This window comes from Cervus canadensis, chromosome 8 (genome assembly GCF_019320065.1).
Source record: "Cervus canadensis isolate Bull #8, Minnesota chromosome 8, ASM1932006v1, whole genome shotgun sequence".
Taxonomy (NCBI): domain Eukaryota; kingdom Metazoa; phylum Chordata; class Mammalia; order Artiodactyla; family Cervidae; genus Cervus; species Cervus canadensis.
The window spans coordinates 53,870,687-53,894,026 of record NC_057393.1 but is presented as its reverse complement, the minus strand read 5'-3'; the positions used below and the strand labels follow the sequence as shown (position 1 = coordinate 53,894,026).

At 41.0% G+C, this 23,340-nt stretch overlaps 2 protein-coding genes across 9 annotated transcripts in view; one reads left to right on the top strand and one right to left on the bottom strand.

The window, feature by feature from the left end:
- Positions 1 to 13,177, bottom strand: part of DYDC1 (DPY30 domain containing 1) — a 21,441-nt gene extending 8,264 nt beyond the window's left edge. For 2 of the 4 annotated variants that reach the window (XM_043475966.1, XM_043475969.1), the window contains exons 1-4: positions 12,903 to 13,029; positions 10,274 to 10,411; positions 10,016 to 10,185; positions 7,880 to 7,981 (exon numbers count right to left, since the gene is read on the bottom strand). In XM_043475966.1, the coding sequence (XP_043331901.1) occupies positions 7,880 to 7,981; positions 10,016 to 10,162 (249 nt within the window). In that variant the 5' untranslated portion in view covers positions 10,163 to 10,185; positions 10,274 to 10,411; positions 12,903 to 13,029. Of the gene's footprint in view, positions 1 to 7,879; positions 7,982 to 10,015; positions 10,186 to 10,273; positions 10,412 to 12,288; positions 12,363 to 12,902; positions 13,030 to 13,093 lie in introns of those variants that run through there. The other 2 variants (XM_043475968.1, XM_043475967.1) reach the window with 2 other exon arrangements.
- DYDC2 (DPY30 domain containing 2) lies at positions 12,977 to 23,340 on the top strand. Of its 5 annotated transcripts, none has more exons than XM_043475963.1 (6): positions 12,977 to 13,099; positions 15,662 to 15,829; positions 17,816 to 17,899; positions 18,456 to 18,611; positions 18,963 to 19,133; positions 22,815 to 23,340. In XM_043475963.1, exons 4-6 carry the CDS (start codon positions 18,465 to 18,467, stop codon positions 23,031 to 23,033), a joined length of 537 nt encoding a protein of 178 aa, XP_043331898.1. In that variant the 5' UTR covers positions 12,977 to 13,099; positions 15,662 to 15,829; positions 17,816 to 17,899; positions 18,456 to 18,464; the 3' UTR covers positions 23,034 to 23,340. The 5 variants fall into 5 exon arrangements, with proteins under 5 accessions (XP_043331898.1, XP_043331896.1, XP_043331899.1 ...); XM_043475961.1 differs by having other exon boundaries at positions 13,078 to 13,209; XM_043475964.1 differs by lacking the exons at positions 12,977 to 13,099; positions 15,662 to 15,829 and adding an exon at positions 13,192 to 13,209.

The window sequence follows — 23,340 nt, the reverse complement described above, 5'->3', positions numbered from 1 at the left end:
GTTGTAAAACAGTAGATGAGAACATTTTTAAGTATATTACCTGAACCCAGATATAATCAACAACGTATTTGGTCCCATCTCAACATATATCCTAGCTCCAGGAGAACAGAAGTCCACAGACTAAATTCCTCTGGCCAAGCCTGACCCAACTCCTGTTTTTCTATAGTCCACAAGTGAAGAAAGGTTTTTATACATTTTTATGGTTGAATAATACCAAATGAATAATATTTTATTTCACATGAAAATTATATGAAGTCCAAATGTCAGTGTCTATAAATAAAACTCTCTTGAAACACTGCCGTGCTCACGCTCACTCACTTATTTACTGTGACTGCTTCTGCCCCACGACAGCAGAGCCAAGTATTTGCAACAGAGGCAGCAGGTGGTGCTCTCACTGCCCTGCACTTCTGCTCAGCACAGTACATACAAGTTCACTGATACCATCAGAACTCACAGTGTTTGGAGTGCCATAGTATCACTACACCGGGATATTTTTTTAACCAGTGCATTATCCATCAAGAAAAGAAGTGAATGTTGAATGCTGCTCTTTTAAGACAAAGCAGACTGTGGGTTATTTTATTATCAAATTATTCAACAGCAAAGGATGGTGTTTCTCGTTCAATGACACTGTACTAAAAGAATACAGTAAATGTCAATATTATCAGAGTAAGCACTCATCACAATGGTCTCAACTCGCATGAACACAAAGGTCGGAAATATTAGATAATTTAAAACAAAATTATTTCACCAGAACAGAATTTCTTCACAAAAATTAAAAGTGAAAAGGAGGCTGCAATGTAAGTAAGTTACCAAGTGGCTCATCTGGTAGCCAACCAAAGAAACACATTTATCAATGGTGATTTAATTAAAACAAGTTTGATTTCAGTGTCTAAAAAAAAATTAAGATTATTAGCCTTTTGGTGAGAACAGTTGCTCAGAGTGGATGACATGAGGAACAACTTCAATGGCCAATTAAAGACAAGGGAAATACTGATCTTCCTTGCCCTTGATGAGTAGACAAATCCCCTCAGCACTGCTTAGCTGTTTTTTATCAAAGGAGTTGATGCTGAGTTTGCAGTGACTGAAAAATCAACCACCATGAACAATCTTCACAGAATAGCACTATAGGCAAGAACATCTTCAGACATTGAAGAACATTAATTCAGTACAACCAGATATGAAATCTGCTAAGATGTGTAACAACCTGCCAAAAAAGTGTGTGTGGAACAGAAAAAGGCCTAATTGGACAAATTTACAAAGTTTGTGAAAACATAGTGTTTAAAGTCTATGAGTTTTCACTGTATGATTCAATAGTAGCTGCTCTGCAGGAAATATTTGACTCTATCATGTGTTAGAGTTCCAGATGAACTTCCAGATGTTCAAGCTGGATTTAGAAAAGGCAGAAGAACCAAATTGCCAGATCCGTTGGATCATCAAAAAAGCAAGAGAGTTCCAGAAAAACATCTACTTCTGCTTTATTGACTATACCAAAGCCTTTGACTGTGTGTTTCACAACAAACTATGGAAAATTCTTAAAGAGCATCAAAATATTTATGCTTTTGAACTGTGGTGTTGGAGAAGATGCTTGAGAGTCCCTTGGACAGCAAGGAGATCAAACCCGTCAATCTTAAAGGAAATCAGTCTTGAATATTCATTGGAAGGACTGATGCTGAAGCTGAAACTCCAATACTTTGGCCACCTGATGCGAAGAACTGACTCACTGGAAAAGACCCTGATGCTGGGAAAGATTGAAGGCAGGAGGAGAAGGGGACGACAAAGGATGAGATGGTTGGATGGCATCACCAACTTGATGGACATGAGTCTGAGTAAGCTCTGGGAGTTGGTGATTGACAGGGAAGCCTGGCGTGCTGCAGTCCATGGGGTCGCAAACGGTCGGACACGGCTGAGCAACTGAACTGAACTGATCACATGTTACTGAGCCAGCAGTGTTGAAACTGAGACCCCCTAAAGTTGAGTTCCCATACCGAGTTTATGATTAATCTCTCTATCCAAAACTTTATTCCCTTTGTTGTCCTCTCTGACCTCAATTCTGTGCTGACTGAACACTGTAATCAACCAGAGTCAGATGACTAAAATTACTATTGTCGGTAACATCATTAATGCACTAAAATTGCTATTTTATCATTAATGTACAAATTCAGATCATTTCTCTAGGACAAGATGAGCTAACTGACCCACTGGGCCATGGACCACCTGGCCAGAGAACTGTAAATGGGCGACACCCTGACTTCCAAAGGAGTCAATGCTGAGTTCAAAACGACTGAAAAATCAATTGCTGACGGAAAAAAAGCAATGATTAAGAAATATCACAGAAGTATTGAAGCAACATGGATAGTTCTAGAGATTATCATACTAAGTATAAATCAGGCAGAGGAAGACAAATATCATATACCACACTTGTACATGGAAACTGAAAAACAGTATAAATGAACTTAACATACAAAACAGAAACAAACTCACAGAGATAGAAAACAAACTTATCATTAACAAAGGTAGGGGGAACTGGAGCAGGGGTTAACAGATGTACACTGCCATATATAAAATAAACAAGGATACTGTATACCACAGAGAACTATATTTAATGCCTTGTAATAAACTATAATGAAACAGAAAAAAGTATCTATCGATATATATATATATAAAAAACACCAAATCACTTTGCTATACACATGAGACTAACACAGTATTATAAATCAACTATACTTCAATTTAAAAAACAGAAAATGTTACAGAAATGTCACAAGATTAATCCCAGCCTCTTTACTTTCCCCCTTTAAGAAAATCGCTCATTCAAACACTAAGTTTTAGTGGATATGCAGTTTGTCTCCTGCTCCCTTGCTTGTTACCCTGCAGTAAACTCTGTACTTGCCTTCACCACAACCCAGCGATAACAGATTTGGCTTTACTGTGCACTGGATGAACAAACTTGAGTTTGGATCAGTAACAGTGTCAACAGAGACCTTCATTTACCCTTATGAATTTAACCATCATCTGCTCTATGAATTTTCATAAGAAATAGAAGCTGGGGACTTCCCTGGTGGTTCAGTGGCTAAGACTCCATGCTCCCAATACAGGGCTTGGGTCAATTCCTGGTCAGAGAACTCCAGGTCACATGCCACAACTAACAGAATTCACAAACCTCAGCTAAAGATCCTGCATGCCGCAACATAGAAAATCCTGCACACCACAATTAAGACCCAGCACAGTCAAATAAATAAATAAATAATTTTACAAAGAACATATATTAAAAAAAAAAAAAAAAGAAATAGAAGTTGAATATATCTTGACTTGCTCTACCACTCGATAGTTTCATGCCTAACAGTTTTGTTGTGAATTTTTGAGTTCAGGGACAAGACTGAGGTATTTCTGAATGAGAAGACCATTTTCAACCACAATTATCAAACATTAAATAACTTTGGAAATTAGCTTCTGCTGTAGACTAAACAATTTTTAATCAATTCAATCTAAAAGTATAAGGCAAAATAGCACTTATATGTAAACCTTAACACCTCAGTAGAATCATTTCAACAACAGCTAATACCGTCTGAATCACGTCAAGCTGCTGTATACACTCCCAGTGCTGTCAGAAACCAGATTTCTTTTTTTTTTTCTTTCCATTTATTTTTATTCATTGGAGGCTACTTACTTTATAATATTGTAGTGGTTTTTGCCATACATTGACATGAATCAGTCATGGATTTACATGTGTTCCCCATCCCGATCCCCCCTCCCGCCTCCCTCTCCATCCCATCCCTCTGGGTCTTCCCAGTGCACCAGCCCTGAGCACCCGTCTCATGCATCCAACCTGAGCTGATGATCTGTTTCACCCTTGATAGTATACTTGTTTCAATGCTGTTCTCTCTGAACATCCCACCCTCGCCTTCTCCCACAGAGTCTAAAAGTCTGTTCTGTACATCTGTGTTTCTTTTTCTGTTTTGCATATAGGGTTATCGTTACCATCTTTTTAAATTCCATATATATGTGTTAGTATACTGTATTGGTCTTTATCTTTCTGACTTACTTCACTCTGTATAATGGGCTCCAGTTTCATCCATCTCATTAGAACTGATTCAAATGAATTCTTTTTAATGGCTGAGTAATATTCCACAGCTTTCTTATCCATTTGTCTGCTAATGGACATCTAGGTTGTTTCCATGTCCTGGCTATTATAAACAGTGCTGCGATGAACATTGGGGTACACGTGTCTCTTTCAGATCTGATTTCCTTGGTGTGTATGCCCAGGAGTGGGATTGCTGGGTCATATGGCAGTTTTATTTCCAGTTTTTTAAGGAATCTCCACACTGTTCTCCATAGCGGCTGTACTAGTTTGCATTCCCACCAATATTGTAAGAGGGTTCCCTTTTCTCCACACCCTCTCCAGCATTTATTGCTTGTAGACTTTTGGATAGCAGCCATCCTGACTGGCGTGTAATGGTACCTCATTGAGGTTTTGATTTGCATTTCTCTGATAATGAGTGATGTTGAGCATCTTTTCATGTGTTTCTTAGCCATCTGTATGTCTTCTTTGGAGAAATGTCTGTTTAGATCTTTGGCCCATTTTTTGATTGGGTCATTTATTTTTCTGGAATTGAGCTGCAGGAGTTGCTTGTATATTTTTGAGATTAATCCTTTGTCTCAGAAAACAGATTTCTATTCCCATACAAATTTGTGCCAGATACATTTTCCAAGTTCAAACTATAGTTTCAGAGTGTGTTTAGGCCTGATGTAAGTGCAAAGGAAATTCCCACATTTTAAAATCCATTTACAATGGATTTCAAAACTGTGTAACTGAGAAGCTTTCACCAACCATCAACTGGAAGGGATTAATCTACCAGGTGGAGACACGCTAAAAGACAAATATGAAGAGAAAAATTGAGCAGTCTTCTACAAGTGCCTTCCAAGAGATCAATACACTGAATATTGTAGGCACAAGGACTAATTATCAACAGTTGGTAGGACCTGTGAGTGAAAAAACATTTTCATAGATGAAATACATAAAATTTCATTACAGATCAGCATTAACAGAAACATTTCCATCCATTTTGATGAGAGGGAACATTATCTTTGAAGTCCAACTAAGTGAACTTTTAGCTTTCAAGGGGGAGTGTAATTCTTCTCAATAGTAAGCCTACATTACGGAAAGAAATTATAGTTTTTTTAATTTTTTATTTCATCGATAAAACATTTGTAGAAATTTCTCTCTTGCTATGGCTACATAATATACCATAATCCCCACACAATATCCTCAGTTTTGCCTCTTGGCCTGAAAATCACAAAATATCCACCTTTACAGGAAGAGGTTGTTAACCTCACCAGAAAGTAATTTCTTACCATCAGTCCAGTGCCACCCCATAAACAGGATAATAGAAGCTCATTCCATTAAGAGCATTTTAAAACCATATTTTTTACAAAGAGATAATAAACAGTGATTAATAGTTATTCACAAAGGGCTGTTAATTTCTTTGTATTCTTATGTCATCCCCACTAAAATAAAAGTGATGGGCTAGCTAGCTGAAATGCAGGAATGTTATCATTCAATCATTTCAGACATCAGTAAACAAAGTGAAATAACTCTAATCGGTCAATAATAATGCAAAATGCAGTTGTTAAATACCAACCACACTGGTCAACATAACCAGCTTCTTAACATTTTTAGGAAATGTTTGAAACTCAACTGCTTTCTTCACATGTGACCAATAGCATTAGAAAAACATTCAAACAAACATAAAAGCTACTACTTCCAAAATGAGTTCTTAGGTAAAAAACACCAATAAAAATGTTTCCCTGTTCACAAGGACCTGGGCTTGCTGAAGAGTTTTTAAAATCTCAAAGAATTTCAAGTCAGCTATACTATGAGGACACGCTTTTGCAACCAAAAGGCAAGTGATCAGAGTCCTGACCTCCAGTTCATTTGACTCAAAGGGCACAGAAAGCCTCTCTGATTTTTCTTCATCTTAGCCTCACTATTTTAAGTTCTTCTCTGCTGGTCCATCTTTCCACACATCCCTTCTCCTCCTCTCATCTCTCTCTGCCCACCAATCCACTTCTTTAACCAGCCACCATGCCCTCTGCAGGATATCACTGTATCTTCCACTCGCCAAATACACAGTAGGTGGCTTCATCCTGATACAGCCAGAGAAAAGTTTCCAGTATTGTCAAATTTATTGAAGTAATGTAAAGAAGATAAGTCAACAAAAGTTAGGGTACCTCCACAGCTGTGATCTAATTGTCTTGGGGAAGGAGAACTGCTAAGAAGTTCCCTTTATTCAGAGAGACAGGGGACAGATGCAGCTCCAGGAGCTGGAAGAGGCAGGGCAGATTCTCACTCAAAGTTGCAGCAGACACTTACCCAATTGGATGGGCATTTGACATCCAACACTCTGCAACCTCTCCACAAAAATAACCCCAATGACTGAAAAATGAAGACTCAGAAGTAGTAAAGGCCTCTACAGCCATATCCATCTAAGGTGCCTAGAATGTTTTACCAAGTATTGAGGATGGGAGACAAGACAGAGAGGCTATTTCCCATGTCTACATTTTCCTTTTTATCCACACACCCAAATAATCCCTTCTTAAAATATGTAAACTGGAGTTGAGTCTCTAGAATTAGGTACTATATGGTAGAAGTATAAGGGTGACTCAAATTTGGTTTAGAAGTGCTCCATAAATTAAATTAGACCAGAAGTCACCCTAGGACTTTCCCCTATCTAGTTTATAGTCCATGACCCACCTCTTCAACCATTCTCACACCAACATCCTTAGCTCCCCAATCCTGCTAACCCAAACTCACTTCAATCTGTCTGTCTCCTTCACATCTTTATCAGTATACCTAGGTCTAAGTGGAGAAAATCACATAATAACAAAATCAAGCCAAAAGGCCCCATTATGACTGCTTGGACTCAGGGAATTCAGTGCTACCAAGGGATGTCAAGTTTCCTTGGTCAACTCTAATTCTCCAAAGTCACCATTTCAAACCTTCACCACTCTCCCGTCACCTCCTACCTTATCACCTCATTCTGGGTAGATGATCTTGGTCCCTGCTTTATAAAAAAGACAGTCACACAGAAACTGCTTTCATCTTTGCTCCACAAAACCTACACACCACATGTATTTAATGCCGTCTTCTCCTCTTCCCTTGAATCAAAGGATACTTTCACCTGCCTAATCTTCATTCCAGAGAGTTTCCTCTGGTCTCCAAGAAAAGCTGACCCTAGTTAACGATCCCCTTCATTTCTTTATATCAACCACTCCCCTTCCACTCTGTTCCTTAAAACAAACAAACAAAAGAAAACCCCTTCCCTGAAAATCTCCTTGAAAGCATTACATCTACTCACCATCTCCATCTCCCCTGCTTTACCCCACCCCACACAGCTGCGCCCACCTAGGTCACCAGTGGCCTTAAGTGAGCACTTGGCAATTCTGTTCTCACCTGACCAACCACAGACATGATGGACCACTCAGGTCTCACTGAGGTGCTATCCCCTTGGCTTCTATGATAGCAGACTCTCTGGGTTTTCCTCCTACTTCACACTGCTTCTTTCCCAGTAAGGAAGCTACATACAGGGGCTTCCCTGGTGGTCCAGTAGCTAAGACTCCACGCTCCCCATATAAGAACTAGATCCCGCATGTCTCCAATGAAGATCCCCCATGCCAGCAACTAAGACCTAGTGCAGCCAAGTAAGATAAATAAAAATAAGTATTAAACAAAAGAAACCACATAACAGACATAACACTGAAGATATAAGGAAGCCACATCTAAGCAACCAGAGGTGAGGAGTTTTCTGCACCTTGGTGTGGGGGTACCGCACCAAGGGTGCCACCCTGGGGCTCTAGGCACCACTGAACTCTCTGGTCTCACCTGCTGGAAGAGAAGCTGCTCTGCTTTAAGTCTCTCCATCATCTCCTGCTCCATCAAAGCTACTTCTCTTTCATGCTCCAATTGGACCATTTCCTCTTGTCTCTCGCATGATTTAAAGAAAAACATCACATTACTAATTACAGATAAAACAATTTGTAAATCACAATCTTGAAAGCATCTTAACCACCACCAATAGGGAAAGGAAAGCAAACTACAGTCTATCCACTAGGAAACTATATAATAATTGGGGGAAATGTGTGTATTATTTCAATAAGAGCATAAAGTTAAAATTACACATTGAATGTGGTCACAATTGTGTAAAAAAAACCAAAACTCCAGACAAGTATGTATAAAAAAGATTATAGACTAACTAAAAATACCTAAAAATCTAAATAGAGGTCTTTGTTTTCTTCTACTTTTTCATGTTGTCCAAGTTTTGTATAATAAACATACTATTTTTATAATAGAAAGAAATGATAATATTGAACTTCTGTTAAAAAGCAAAGATACTGGGCCAATTATTTCACTCATATAATTTTATAACAGAAGATCCAAAATGGAACAGGATAAAAAGCCCAGAAATAAACCCAAGCATCTTTGGTCAATTAATCTATGACAAAAGAGGAAAGAATATACAATGGAGAAAAGACAGTCTCTTCAATAAATGATGCTGTGAAAACTGGACAATTACATGTAAAAGGATGAAATCAGAACATTCTCCAGTACCCTACACAAAAATAAACCCCAAAGGGATTAAAGTCCTAAATGTAAGACTGGATACTATAAAACTCCTAGAACAAAACAGAGGCAGGACACACTTTGACCTAAATTGCAGTGATATCTTTTTTGATCCATCTCCTAGAGTAATGGAAATAAAAATAAGCAAATGGGACCTAATTAAACTTAAAAGCTTTTGCACAGCGAAGGAAACCATAAACAAAATTAAAAGACAGCCTACAGAATGGGAAAAAAATATTTGCAAATGATGCAGCCAACAAGGAAATTAATCTCCAAAATATACAAGCAGCTCATATAGCTGAATATCAAAACAAACAAATACAACATATGGCAAAAACCACTACAATATTGTAAAGTAATTAGCTTCCAACTAACAAAAATAAATGAAAAGAAAAAACAAAACAAACAACTCAATCAAAAAATGGGCAGAAATTCTAAATAGACTTATCTTCAAAGAAGACCCACAGACGGCCAAAAGACATATGAAAAGATGCTAAGTTAAACATCACTGTTAGAGAAATGCAAAACAAAACTACAATGAGGTTATTACCTCACACCAGTCAGAATGGCCAGCATCAAAAAGTCTACAAATAATAAATGTTGGAGGTGGTATGGAGTAAAAGGAACCCTTCCCTACACTGTTGGTGGGAATGTAAGTTGGTACAATCACCATGAAGAAAAGTATGGAGGTTCCTTAAAACATGAAAAATAGAACCCACATAATCCTTCAATTCTACTCCTGGGCATATATCTGGAGAAAACTCTAATTCAAAAAGAGACAGATACATGCATCCCAGTGTTCACTTAAGCACTGTTTACAATAGTCAAGACATGGAAACAGCCTAAAAGTCCAGCGATAGTTAAATGGATAGAGAAAATGTGGTGCATATATGCAAAGGAATACTCTTTAGCACAAGAAAGAAGTCAGTTTGCAGCAACACGGATGGACCTAGAGATTATAATACTAAGTGAAGTAAGTCACAAAGTAAGTAACAAAGTAAGTAACAAAGACAAATGTTATACAATATCGCTTATATGTGAAATCTAAAACATGATACACACGAACTTCTTTATAAAACAGGAACAGACTCAAAGACATAGAAAACAAAGCTATGGTTACCAAAAGAGAAAGGTTTGGGGAGAGCGGAGGGATAAATTAGGAATTTGGAAGTAATGCATACACCCTACTATATATTAGTAAAAAAGGACCTACTGTACAGCACAGAGAACTATACTATTTTGTAATAATTTATATGGAAAAAGAATCTAAAAAATATATATGTATATAATACATACATAGATCTGAGTCACTTTACTATACACCTAAAACTAATATAATATTGTAAAGCAACTATTCTTTGATAAATAATGAATTTTTAAAACTATATCCATATTTACCTGTTTCTCCATGGTCACATTTTTCTTATACTTGTAAATCCACAGTGCTAAATATTCTATTGGATCCACTGGACGCATCCTTGCCACTTCCGCAAGACCTTCAGTTAGACATGTCCCAAGAATCTTTTGAAGATACGTTGACTCCATTTCTAATTGCTAAATAAAAACTTCTAAAAGACAAATGTTTTGCATTAGTGCAGGAAATTTTCAATGAAGGTACAGTGAAAGCAGAGTCCAGTGAGGCCAACAAAGCATTACCTTCTGTCACCAGTCATGGGCACCTGCCATCAGCACATCAGGGCACAAGCAAGCTGGCTCCGGGATGCTTCTAGCAGTTTCCAAAATGGCTCCACAAAAGTTGCCACGACTAGAACAGTTTCCAAATCCTGAAGGACCCTGGAGTCCAAGAGTCAGAGGAGGGTTACTTTCATTATTGTCCATATGACATATGGATGTCCATATGACAAGAGATGCATGTCTTACTAAATCCTCACAGCATACCTAAACATGGTATCCTTAGCCCCACTGTGCAGATGAGGATGACCAGGCACAAAGAGTGTAAGCAAAAAGCCCAGGATCACGCAGGTTGTGCATGATGGAGAGGGAATCATACCCAACTCTTTACATGATTTATTAAGATGTTCGTTGCAAGCCATGAGTTATTTCTTGAAAATATCACCATCGTCCACCTCAAATTTTTTAAAATTCCAAATATCTCAAGGCCAAAGAATAAAAAAAAAAAAAATCCAACCTTTCAAGAATAGCATATCAAGTTCCTCATGCTTTGGCTCCACTTTTCTCTCCAGGCTCACTTCCAGATATCCCTTCTGGCTCCTGGGTTTTAACTACACAGAAGATCTTGCCATCCTTCTGCTCACACCTTGCATGTTTCCATCTCCATGACTTTTGCATATGATGGCCCCCTCACTCTCCCTCAGCTTGGAAAATACTTCCTCACCTGCAAGGCATCACTCCTCTCTCATTTCTCCCTGCTGTGGCTCATACAACTGTCTCCCAGGCAATGCAAAGATGGTCCTCCTTCCCCAAGCAGCTCACACAGCATGTCACACTACCTGAGCACTGTGTATGCATATGTCTGTCCTCCCACAAGAGGACAAGTTTCTCTAGCTCCTCAAAAAGTATGGCTCAGTCACAGTGTGGACACAGCTGGCCCTCCATGGGCAAGTGAATGAGTTTCTCCACTCTCTCAGTAATGTTCCAATTTACTAATGAATCTGGACAAGAATAATCTTAGACAAGAAAGGAAGGGAGAATAAAAGAAAGAAAGAGGGAGGGAGGGAGGAAGGAATGCAATAACCACTCTATCTCAGGTGTTTTGAAAGCAGTGATCACCTTTGAATTACCCGTATGGAATTCAGATTCCTCTGAGAATCTGATGAAATGTATTCATTATTCAACAAATATATACTGAGTATCTGTTATATTCAGACATGAGCAATTTCAGGGGACAGAATTCCAGTGTCTAGACCTGTCCCTAAACAATTGCACCTAACATTCTGCACAAAATTGTAGAAACAATGACCCCTAACAATGATCCATAGATCTCAAACCTACTCTCTCTCTCATGATAGGAGTACAAAATGGCATAACACCATGGAGAACGATGTGTAAATATCTTAAAAATTACATATGTATTTACCATTGTATTTTACATATGTATGTACACATGTATTTACCATTTACCATCAATTTCACATCTGGGATCCTATCTTACAAAAATATGAAGTGATATTATTACTGAAATGCAAGTCCATATGCCTGTCACACAGTGAGGCCAAAACAATACCAAAGCGTCAGAGTTTGGAACAGAGAAAGGTTTATTGCAGGGCCATGCAAGGAACTGGGTGGCTCATGCCTTAAAAACTCCAAACTCCAAAGCTCTCAGTCAAGCCCGTTTCTAGGAAAGATGAGAGAGGGGTGGAGTTAGTTGCTGCAAACTTCTTTGTATCAAATCATGGTCAGGTAACGGTGCTCCTGTAAATTCCATCAAATGTTATTCTCTGTTCTGCCCAAAAAGTTGCAGGGTGTGGGGAGGAACAGGTTCCCCCGACAGCTACTGCTAATGGGAATGGGGGAGAGGTTCACCGCTGCCTCAAGCCCTGGGCTAAGGCCAAAGAGTGGCCCTGGCAAGGGCTCTGAACCTCTGCAGGACAGAGCCCCCAGCCTGTTCCCCGGGCCCTCCAGCCCACCCACTAGCCCGAGGCCAGGTGAACTGGAGGACTCCATGGAGAAGGTCTGGATCCGCCTCTTACCTCACTCTGCACCTGAGGACTACCACTCCACAGACCACTACTCCACCAACAGACCCTCGGCTGTGTTCCCGAGTAACGGTTGCTGACAGTTGGTTGCTTGTGGGCGGAGCCAACTAGCAGCAACCAATGGTTAAGCAGGACCATTAACGGTCACTCACTGATGGTTGGTTGGTTGCTTATGGGCGGGCCCACTGCCTGTACTGACTAATGGCTGAGCCGCACCATTGCCTGCTACAGGGTGTCCAGAGTAACCCGCAGAGCAACTGCTGTGTTCTAAGGGCTCAGCTCCCACAGAAACAGCTGCCTTAAGCCTGGCGAAGCTGTCCGAAGAAGCAGAGGTTCCTCGCTTACGCTTGGGAGAAAGCCGGCCGAGTAGGAGAGGAGAAGGGATCGGATACAGTGGCCAGTTAAATTTAAAATTTCAGATAAACAGGAAACGAGTTTGTATTATACACTCTACTATACTTGTGCTAAACAGTGATTTCTTATTTCTCTGAAATTCAAATTTAACTGGGTACCCCGAATTTTACCTGACCTGGATTCCGAGAGCTTCGATAGCTTTTCTATCCCAGACCCGCCTCCCCTGCCCCTCCAAAAGGGGCGGCGCTGCTCACCAGTGAGGGGGAGGAGGACTCAGCCACAGAGACGCCGCCCGGCGCTGAACTATTCCTCTCTCGCACCACTGGCAAGGTCTAAGAGCCAAAGCTGCCTCTGCCCGCTGGAACCCAGCCCAGCACCGGGAGCTGCTCTTCCCAAAAGGCGCCTGCATTCTAGAGACTGGCCCTTGACGCATGCGCCTACCTACATGCAGGTAGCGTCCCGTTGCTAGGCAACAAGCCCGCGCGCCCCTGGGCTGGAGACCGCCTGGGGCAGAGAGAGAAGAGTGCTTGCTGAGAGCTGAGCAGACAACGCTGGGCCGAGGTCAGCCGAGGGGGCTCGCGGGCCGGGGCGTGAGCGATGGTGGGAGTTGGGGGTGGGGGGAGGGGAGAGTACGGAGGAGTAGATGCTGCAGAGAGGAGAGGCTGGAGGAGTGGGGCGGGGTAGGATGCGCAGCTGAGAGGAGGCTGCGCCCGAGGTGTGCCGGGTGCTGGATGGAGAGCCGGAAGCACCAGGGTAGGTGAGCAGAGACAGGATGTGCAACCTTGAGGCTGTGAGGAGGGGCCAGCCAAAAAGGGGACTCGACCAAGCGAGACTGGCAAGCGCAGTGCACACGGAGAGAGTCAGGACAGAGGCTGACCGGGGCGGGGCGGGGGAGAGAGTGGATGTGCGCAAAGGCTACCTGTAGGTGAAGCCCGCACTGCCTAAGGCCAGAGAGGAGTGTAGCAATCTAACATCCTGGTATTTTCTCAACCTAGCACTTTTGCACCTGCTGGTGACTTCTGCTTGGAGCCTGTCCACTGCGGTGGGGGGGGCGGGGGGGGGGGCGGTAAATAGCACATCTAAGAACTGTAAATTCAGTTTTATTTGGGGACTTAACTGAGGATTATAGCCCTGCAGACAGCCTCTCAGACAACTCTGAGAAACTGCTTCAGCATGAAAGAGGTGAGGGCAGAGGTCAGCGTATGGGAGATTTGGAGAACGGGTACCTGCAGTCAAACACTTATCTAGGTAAAAGTTTACTGCTAGTTATCAAGCACACACAGTTTAATTATTTTATTGCTTTTCTAAGTATGTAAGATGCAAGAAATTGGGTTTATAAACTTTTCTCCTGAAAATTTCTATCTGAAGGTCTATTCTGTGAGTTTTCCCAGAGAGTAGAGTATCTCATTCCTGATTTCCACCCTGAACTCTTTTCAGGCTGTGTTAGTGACTAAATTAACCACTGCTAATGACTCAGTCCTTGTGGAGCCAGCTGGCTGGAGACATTCTTTAGTTGGCATTCCTTTCAGAACTAGCACAGGTGCCCCCACCTCCAGGAAGTCTTCCAACCTTTTTGATCTCCCTGACAATCTGCAGCCATCCCTGGGCTAGTTGCTTTGCACAGTTCTTGGCTAACATTTCCCATGTTTTGTTTCAGTTTATGTGGGGCAGTGCTGGGCTTGAGATGCTTCACTAAATGGTGGTTGAGATAATAAGTTCCAGCATGGGCACTGATGGAAATGAGCATGAGCTCTTGCCTGGGTCCACATGCATCCGAGCTCTCATTGCTTAAGTCAGGAAATATTTGTTGAGCACCTACTGTGTGCCTAGCGCTAAAAATATAGTGTGAACAAAGACAATCCCTATACTTAGTGCCTGGTTTACTGAATGCAAGGCTATGAGCAAGGAGGTCTAGTATAAGCAGACCCTTAGAGGAGCTCTGGAAAACTTTGAAAAATAGCCCTCTTGTCACTAGTGAGTGTGGCCTGATTTGGTGTGGAGTGGGCAGTAAAATGCATTCCTTTGGCCCCTCCCTTTCCAGAATTTGCATGGAGGCTCTCTTTTTCAGATCGACTGTTTTCACATCAAGTCTTAATAATGGTCAGGTCAACATATTTTGTTGAGACCATTGTTGAAAATGTGTAGTTTGGAAGAGATAGTTTATCCAGTTTGCCACACTTAATGCAGTGTGGCAGCTACTGAGGACCAAACTTTGAAGAGCCTTCAACATTTGCAGACTTGGAATTCTGCAAGGGATGCAGACTTGGTGATTCTGCCCCCTGGGAAGGGCAGTTGTACTGAGATTAAGGCAAAGGAGAGCTGTAACTGTGTATCACCTGGGGATTTTGTTAAAATGCAGACTCTTAATCTGTAAGTCTGAGGTGGGACCTGAGGTGGGACCTGAGAATCTGCATTTCAACAACTCCCAGGTGATGCAATGCTGCTGATTATGGACTACAGTTTGATGAGAAGGGGTGTATAAAGTAGTTTGTTTGGGTGCATTGATTCAGGTGCATTGGTCACAGATTGGCAGAAGGAGCCACCACATATTCCCATCCCCTCCCTTCACCACCACCCCAAATGCAGTGACTTTAAACACACATTTATTATCTTACAGTTTTTGAAGTTTGAGATCCAAGATGAATCTTACAGGGTTAACATCAGAGTGTTTCAGCAAGGCTGGTTCCTTCTGGATGCCCCAGGAGAGATCCCTTTGCTTGCCTTTTCCAGCTTCTAGAGGCCACCCACCCTTCTTGGCTCATGGTCCCGAATCACATCACCTTTTCTCCCTCTGCTGCTATCACCACACCTTCTTCTACCCTGTCTGACTTTACTGTGTCCCTCTTATAAAGGCGCTTGTGATTACATTGTGCCTACCTATATTTGTTGTTATTTTAGTTGCTAAATTGTGTCTGACTCTTTATGACCCCATGGTCTATAACCTATCAGGCTCCTCTGTCCATGGGATTTCCCAGGCAAGAATACTGAGGTGGGTTGCCATTTCCTTCTCCAGGTGATCTTCCGGACCCAGGGATTGAAGCCACGTCTCCTGCGCTGACAGGCAGATTTTTACCACTGAGCCACCTGGAAAGACTGCATACCTGGATAATCCAGTATAATTTCCCCAAAACAAAAAATGCTTAATTTAATCACATCTGCAAAGTCCCCTTTGTCATATAAGGTAACGTAGTTCATAGATTCTAGGTATTACTTTATGAACACCTTTGGGAGCCATTATTCTCCCTGACATGCTGTGTATTTCCTAGGGACAAGGACATTTTCTTACTCATATTTTAATTGCCACAACCAGGAAGTTTAACCTTGATATAATTCTATTATGGAACTTACAGCTCACATTCAGTTTTCCCAACAACGTCCTTTACAGAATTCTGTCTTCCAGTCTACACCCAACTAAGGATCATATATTGCTTGTAGTTGGGATGGCTGTTGAGGCTCCTTTGATCTGGACCAGTGCCTCATCTTTTTTGTCTTTCATGATGTTGACATTTTAAGAGTATACCCCAGTTACAGACTTTCTCTCAACTTGGCTTTGTTTGATGTCTTATTCCAGTTTTACATTTGGGGCAAGAATTCACAGAAATGTATTGTGTCCCAGGACAAAGTGCATCACATCAGGAGACACATAATGTTATTTTGTCCCTTTATTGGTGATGTTTGCTTTGATCAGTTGATTAACTTTGTGCCTGTCAGGTTTTACCACTGTTAAGTTTCTGTATTTCTTTTTGGAGTTAATCCATAACTTGTGGATTCCATAAGTTGTGGAGAGAAACTTTGAGACTATATGAATATCCTACTCCTTGTCTTGTCCTTTTCCTTGATATTCATCAAGTTTTAGTGTTCACTGATGATTGCTTCAGTTATACTATGATCATTACAAAATATTTTTAAATTCCACATTTATCAGTTGGCTTATGAAAGAATTTGTCTGCTCTCCCATTCAGTAATTTATTCTTATATGGACTTATGGATTCTTACGTTATTCAATTAATTATAATCCATTACAGTTATTATTGCTGAAGCTGAAACTCCAATACTTTGGCCACTTGATGTGAAGAGCCAACACATTGGAAAAGACCCTGATGCTTGGAAAGATTGAGGGCAAGTGGAAAAGGGGGCGACAGAGGATGAGGTGGTTGGACAGCATCACTGGCTCAATGGACATAAGTTTGAGCAAACTCCGGGAGCTAGTGAAGGACAGAGAAGCCTGTTGTGCTGCAGTCCATGGGGTTGCAAAGAGTCAGACATGACTTAGCAACTGAACAATAACAACAGTCGTTACTAATTTTGGTGGCCAAATTACTTCAGATTTGGCTAGTAATAGCCCCTTCAAGCTGACTCCTCTGTCCCCAACCATTTTATTTTCTAGCATTTTCTTATTTTGGGGGGACAGCAAAATATTCCAGGTGTATTAGACTTTTCCTGCCTTGATCTTGGTCCTTTCTCCAAGGAACCCTGATTCTTTTTAAATTGTTAAGGCTATTTAAAAGCAAATTCTATCTGAGGCTAGGTGGGTGGGGTGGGTGGAAATGAACTGGGAGTTTGGGGTTAGCAGATGCAAGCCATATATATAATGGATAAACAACAAGTCCTATTGTATAGCACAGGGAACTATATTCAATATTCTGTGGTAAACCATAATGGAAAAGAATATAAAAAGAATACATATATTAATGTATATGTATAACTGAATCATTTTGCTGTATAGCAGAAATTAAAACAACATTACTAATCAACTACACTTCAACTTTCAAAAAGCAGATTCTGTGTGTCCATTGCTACTGAGGTGTTTTTGCTTCTAGGCCTTTGCAGTGGAAAGAGCTAGGAATTTTTTTCCATATTCATATCTATCAATCTACTTACCTTTCCCTCCTTAAACTGAAAAGCGCCTCCAGAAAATGTTAGGACTTGATCTAAGCCTATTATTCACTTTATTATTAGATCTTTTGGAGTTAAAATGTGTCAGCTTCAGAAACATGAAGATGGTCAAGAAGAGGCTGGGTGCCAGGTGATTTCATGTCACAATCTTCCACTGTAACAGTTAATATTAAACATTTATTACTCACCAAGCTACGTGCTTCACGTGTATTTAGTATCTCTTCTAATCCTCACAATTATGAAATACATATTTTTGTTATTCTGTTCCTAGATCAGAAAGCTGAGGCTCGGAGAGACTTGGTAACTTGCTGAAGATCACGCAGCTAATAAACAGGAGACCCAGGACTGGAACTTGTTCTGTCTGACCCTGGAGTCCGTGTTCCTCCGCTGCGTACACCTCTACTCACCTAGCCCTGGGCAGTAGCTACCGTGCCAGGCGTTTTCCCTCCCTCTCTGCCTCAGGGCTTCTCAGTGTTCCGTGGTGAAATATATAAGCCTGTCTTACTATGTCATAGATGACTGTAGCTTTTAACCTCACAATAGTGTGGCTTGTTAGGTGCCCAGAGACCCTCTTACACCCTCCTGCCTGCTCAGCTATTTTTCAAGAGTAGAGATGTGTGGATAAGTGGAGGCCTCAGCCACTCTTAAATACCCATCCACCAAGCTCCTGGCCAGATGAACCCCAGGACCTATTTTGTGACCTAGGACAGCTGGAAAGCTTTAGAAAAAAGTTCAATCGAATGTAAGAGCTATCGGCAAGTACATATACATTGACTGGTAATTTGGGGGAAGGATGGGCTCCCAGAAACATCTCATTTTTGTCCCAAAATGAATCTCCATTGGTTAGAATGTGTCTATTTTTTTTTTTTAAAGTCCAGTTAGATTGTGACCCTGTTTTGGTGTTTCCCAAGCCCGCCAGGATGGAAACCAATTACCTGAAGAGGTGCTTTGGAAATCACCTGGCCCAGGCTCTGGCAGAAGTGGCTATGGTTCAGCCCAGTGACCCCATAGAGTACCTGGCTCACTGGCTTTATCATTACAGGAAAATGGCAAAAGCAAAAGAAAAGGTGCGTACATGAGAGCTAAGTCAGTTTGGGGAGGGCTCTCAGCTTTCTCATAGTAATCTGAAACCCAAAGCAGGACTCTGGAGACACCCTGGGGAGTATCATGTTTCATTTCATCTGTAAGGATGGATTCCGCCCACATATTCTTGAAGTATAGGGAGTCTGGGGGCTGAAGAGAGCAACCAGCTCAGTGGAGTTGTGGAATTGGTGGGTTTGGAGATACTACCAGGTTGAAGCCTGTCAGTTACAGGAGCAAATTCAGGAGGCCCAAAGTGCCTGGGGGCTGTGGTCTGTCCCAGGAAGGGTCCATGCCTCTGGGGACTGACCAGACTCTACTCTGTCATATCACCCCAGGATAGACAAGAGAAGATCCAGCTGCAGAGAGAATATGAAAATAGCCTCAAAGAAACCAGAATGGCAGAAATGCTGAAGCAAGAAGAACGTGAGATTCAACAGCAGTGTGAAAAGTATCATCACCAGCTGGGGAGGAGAAACTCGGCGGTGGGCACAAACCCACATCCCATGGTGGGTACCAGGAAATGCATGGAGTGCACTGAGGCTCCCCAAACCTACTTTCTCTCCATAGTCATATGTTCGTATGTAAATCAATCTTACTGACAATCCTTGTCAATGAACAAAATGCTTAAAGTCATTTTAGATTTCAGGAAATACCTTACATGTGACTGGTTTAAAAAACCAGATTTTAGAAAAATCTAAAGCATCACTTGGAACAAGTATATTTTCATACAAGATTCTTTGAATTCTTTTAAAAGATTACTCAATATTTTTCAGAAACCAAATATGGTTTCCAGTATATACTTCAGATATATTATTTTATGTTATATACTATTTACTTAACTAATTTAATATATGCTATTTATGTATTAAGCCACAAGATGTCTCCTGTGATGCTCTAATAGTGGTCATGAATTATTAGAATAGTCAGCAACAACTCTATATTTGTTAGTCTGACAAGCATATCTTTTATCTCCCACAATTTTTGCCGCAGTCTTCTGAAAAACACCATGTGTCATTTTGTGCTTTCTACAAAGTACATGACATCTGGAGAGTAAATTGACTCCTTGAACTTGATATCTGACATCTTTGTAATGATCACTGTATTCCAGTGCATGAAAATCTTTAATGTAGTCTTATATAATTTATTAGCTTTTGCTAGTTTCCAAAGCCAATTTTGATGAAGACATGAAAATATTAAGCTTTATGTACATTTATATCAACATGTTCAGCTTTCCTCAAAATTAATAGATTTGTTTTTTAAGTCTGGATATTTTACATGTAGATCAAAAGAAAGATAGTTTCTTACTACAGTCTGAAAGCAGTAATTGAAGGAACCCTCCCTCAGGAACAGTTCACCATTTAAGCAGTTGTTGGGAGATGCTAGAGGTGAGATCATTATCAAAAGTTGTCATCACCTAGGTTGCCCACGCTAATCCTTTTCTAATACCTGGCTTCACTGTTAATAGAATTGTAAATATATAAGGCAAGGAAAGACTCCCAAAACTGTACCCGGGTTTTATGATGGAAAACTTCGCTCACATCAGTATTTTGAGTTGTCCCTTTGTGTGGCACTCAGGAGGTTTCACACCCTGTAGCATATTCCTTAGAAAGATTTGGATGAACAAAAGGTTTGCTGTTCTTTTGCCAAGTGTGAGACAATTGGCAATTGTCAGGGAAATGAGAGCGAGCCTGATGCTTGGATTGTGAGCAAGTTCTCAGTTTTAGGAAAGAGTTCACGTGCAAATTGTAATTATGGAAATTTATTCCCTTTGTTAGAAGGAAGCAAAGGGAACCCAACAGGGGTCTAAAAGAAAGCTTATTGCTTACAGGGCAAGGGAGAACCACATCCTGGTACAAACTGAAAGAGCTAGATAAAGGGTGAGGAGGTGGTGAATTGAAAGTCACTCAGTCATGTCCAACTCTTTGTGACACCATGGACTATACAGGCCATGGAATTCTCCAGGCCAGAATACCGGAGTGGGTAGCCTTTCCCTTCTCCAGGGGATCTTCCCAATCCAGGGATCAAACTGTTAGGTAGTTAGAATAGGGAAAAGGAGTCCAAAATGGCGGTGGCTAAAAGACAAGGAAGGGAAAAGCCCGGGAAAATAGAACAGAGGAAGGACAAAGAAGGTCCGAGGACTGGAGTGAGGACTTCCGGTAGGACAGCACTCCTAAGCCCAATTTGCATAGGACAGGCCCAGGGGGAAGAAAAAAACAAAAAGAGGAGCCAAAGGCCTCTCTCTCTCTCTCTCTCTCTCCCCCCACAACGCCTGCGTGCACTCGCTCACTCTTTCTCTCTCTCTTTCTCTCTCTCCCATGCATGCGTGCACGCTTTCTCTCTCTCTCTTTCTCTCTCTCTCTCTCCCATGCATGCATGCATACTTTCTCTCTCTCTCTCTCTCTCTCCCACGCGATGGGGCACTCTTCTCTTCACATCTTTGGATCCACGTGCCCTCACGCCTCGAAGATGGATTTTCCTGCTATCTTCTAAATAAAATAGAGCTGTAACACTGATTTCTCTAAGAGCTATAACACGGTCCGTTCGAGACCTGAGAGCTATAACACGGTCTGTCCAAGATCCGAGAGCTGTGACACATGGAGGGCTTTAATGTCTGTCACTCCAAATCTTTGTTGTGACGAGACAAAAATCGAGGAGCATACACTCACCTGACATCTAAGCATACACTCGCCTGACAAAACCAAGGTCTCCCACATTGCAGATGGATTCTTTACCAGCTGAGCCACAAGGGAAGCTGTGGAGGTACATCAAATAGAATAAGAGTCTAAGTTCTGATTTCTTCTTGGCTCCAAGTGAATTGCAAACTATTCCTTGCTGCTGTCACCTTTAAATTTCATCACTAGAACTGTAAAACTTATCTGAAATAGGCCCAGAATGGGTTGCATTGGGTTTCAGAAAGCCTGCTGATTTAACTGATGGATTTTAACACCAGTACTCAAAGTTTTGCAAGATTTTCCTAAATATCTTAAAACCATCATTGCTTTTAGTATCCCAGATTGAATACTGTTGGTCTAGTGCATGGGTCAAAAGAGAAGTAGAAACAGAGCATTTTTTGTGTAGTAGAGATCACATCAATTTATGGGAATCAAGAAGAGACTCACAGAGAAGATAGCATTTGAGTCAGACCTGGAAGAAAACTGGCAAAAGTTGTCCTTGTATTGGTTTCTCTTCATTAAGCAGAGGCATTTTTTTAGTTAAGTAAATCATTATTCTGTTTCTAAGTCTGAAAATCCCATTGTTATAAAGATCTGAGCCATACAAATGTTTCAGGAATACATTTTTATGGAAACAATATGTAGATTTGCTGCACAGATTCATTCATAGCACTTTGGAGTTAGAAGGGTCTTAGAGATCGTGTGGGCAAGTACTTCACAGACCTCTCTGCAGTACCTCACAGGGTCCGCTGTTGATTGGACAATGGGGGAAGCTGGGGGTAGAACTTGAGCTCCAAGGCTTGCTACCTCACCAGGGACTGTGGTTACGTGGATGCTTGATGTCTCCTTGAGTCTCACAGGTCACTGAGACTGTATTCATTTTTTCCATCTTTTTTCTCTCTGTGCTTCAATTTGGATAATTTCTATTGATCTGTCTTCAGGTTTACTGATCCTTTCTCCTGCAATGTCCAATATCCTATTTAGGAATTTAATGAATTTTTTTTTCATTTTGGATAGTTTATTTTTCAGTTCTAGAATTCCATTCTGGCTCCTATCTTCTCTGCTGATATACCCTATCTTTTCACTCATTATGACCATTTTTCTCCTTTAAACCTGTAATCGCTTTTAAGTTCTTGTCTGTCAATCTCATCATCTTTGTCATTTTGAGGTCTCTTTCTAGTAAATATTTTTTCTCCAGATTATGGTTCACATTTTCCTACTTTTTCACATGTCTAATAATTGTTTACCTATGTGCTGAACTTTGTATGTGATACTGTATAGGCCATCTAGACTGTGTAGTTTTTCTTTAAAAGGTGTTGAATTTTGCTCTGTCTGGCAGTTACATTATTGGTGAATGATCTTGAACCTGTCAGATTTGCTTTATGCTTTTCTGGATAATGTCTTTTTCAGTTTTGTTCACGCTTGAGCATGAAAATGGCAATATTGTATTCCTGCTATGCCGAGAATGTTTAGTCTCTGTTAATGGCTTTTTGTGCTCTTCTGCTTTTTGTTTAGCCACTGATATCTGTAGCAGGTTCCTTGGAGAAGACTAAATTCATGCAGGAGAACAGAGAACCCCTTGAGAAGGAAGCCTTGAAGCAGGAATCCCTGCCAGGAACTTCCAATATGATTCCAGGAATGCCTCAACAGAGCCCCTCTTCAGAGACACCTGTCTCCAGCCAGGTTTACTTGAACACTGGAACCCCACAAGAAATAAATTACCAGGCTGTTTAGCATGAAATTGCTCTTGAAATCCATCCTGGCTCCGAATCACCTCCCTAGGTTATAGAAGGTGGATGATTCTGATGATGCTTCTCTCAAAGCTTCTGCAAGCTGAGAAAGTGGCCAACTCAAAGAGCTCTTACTTGAAGATGATTAGCTATGTGGATTAAACCAAGATATGAGAGACTGTGGAAGGAGGTGTCTACAGGGACTCTCCAACCCAAGTCTTGTCCTGATAACCATGAAAACCCCTTAATTGTGTGAAGATTTGAACTACATATAAGGTAAAATAAACTCATAAAAAAGATTTAAAATAAGT

What these genes read in the sequence shown, in the direction of transcription:
- DYDC2 (XM_043475960.1), top strand. Translation starts at nt 18,393, where the DNA reads ATGTGTCTATTTTTTTTTTTTAAAGTCCAGTTAGATTGTGACCCTGTT. An exon ending in TGGCAAAAGCAAAAGAAAAG is followed by an intron (nt 18,612 to 18,962) that starts GTGCGTACATGA and finishes ATATCACCCCAG; the next exon opens with GATAGACAAGAGAAGATCCA. An exon ending in GCACAAACCCACATCCCATG is followed by an intron (nt 19,134 to 22,814) that starts GTGGGTACCAGG and finishes CTTTTTGTTTAG; the next exon opens with CCACTGATATCTGTAGCAGG.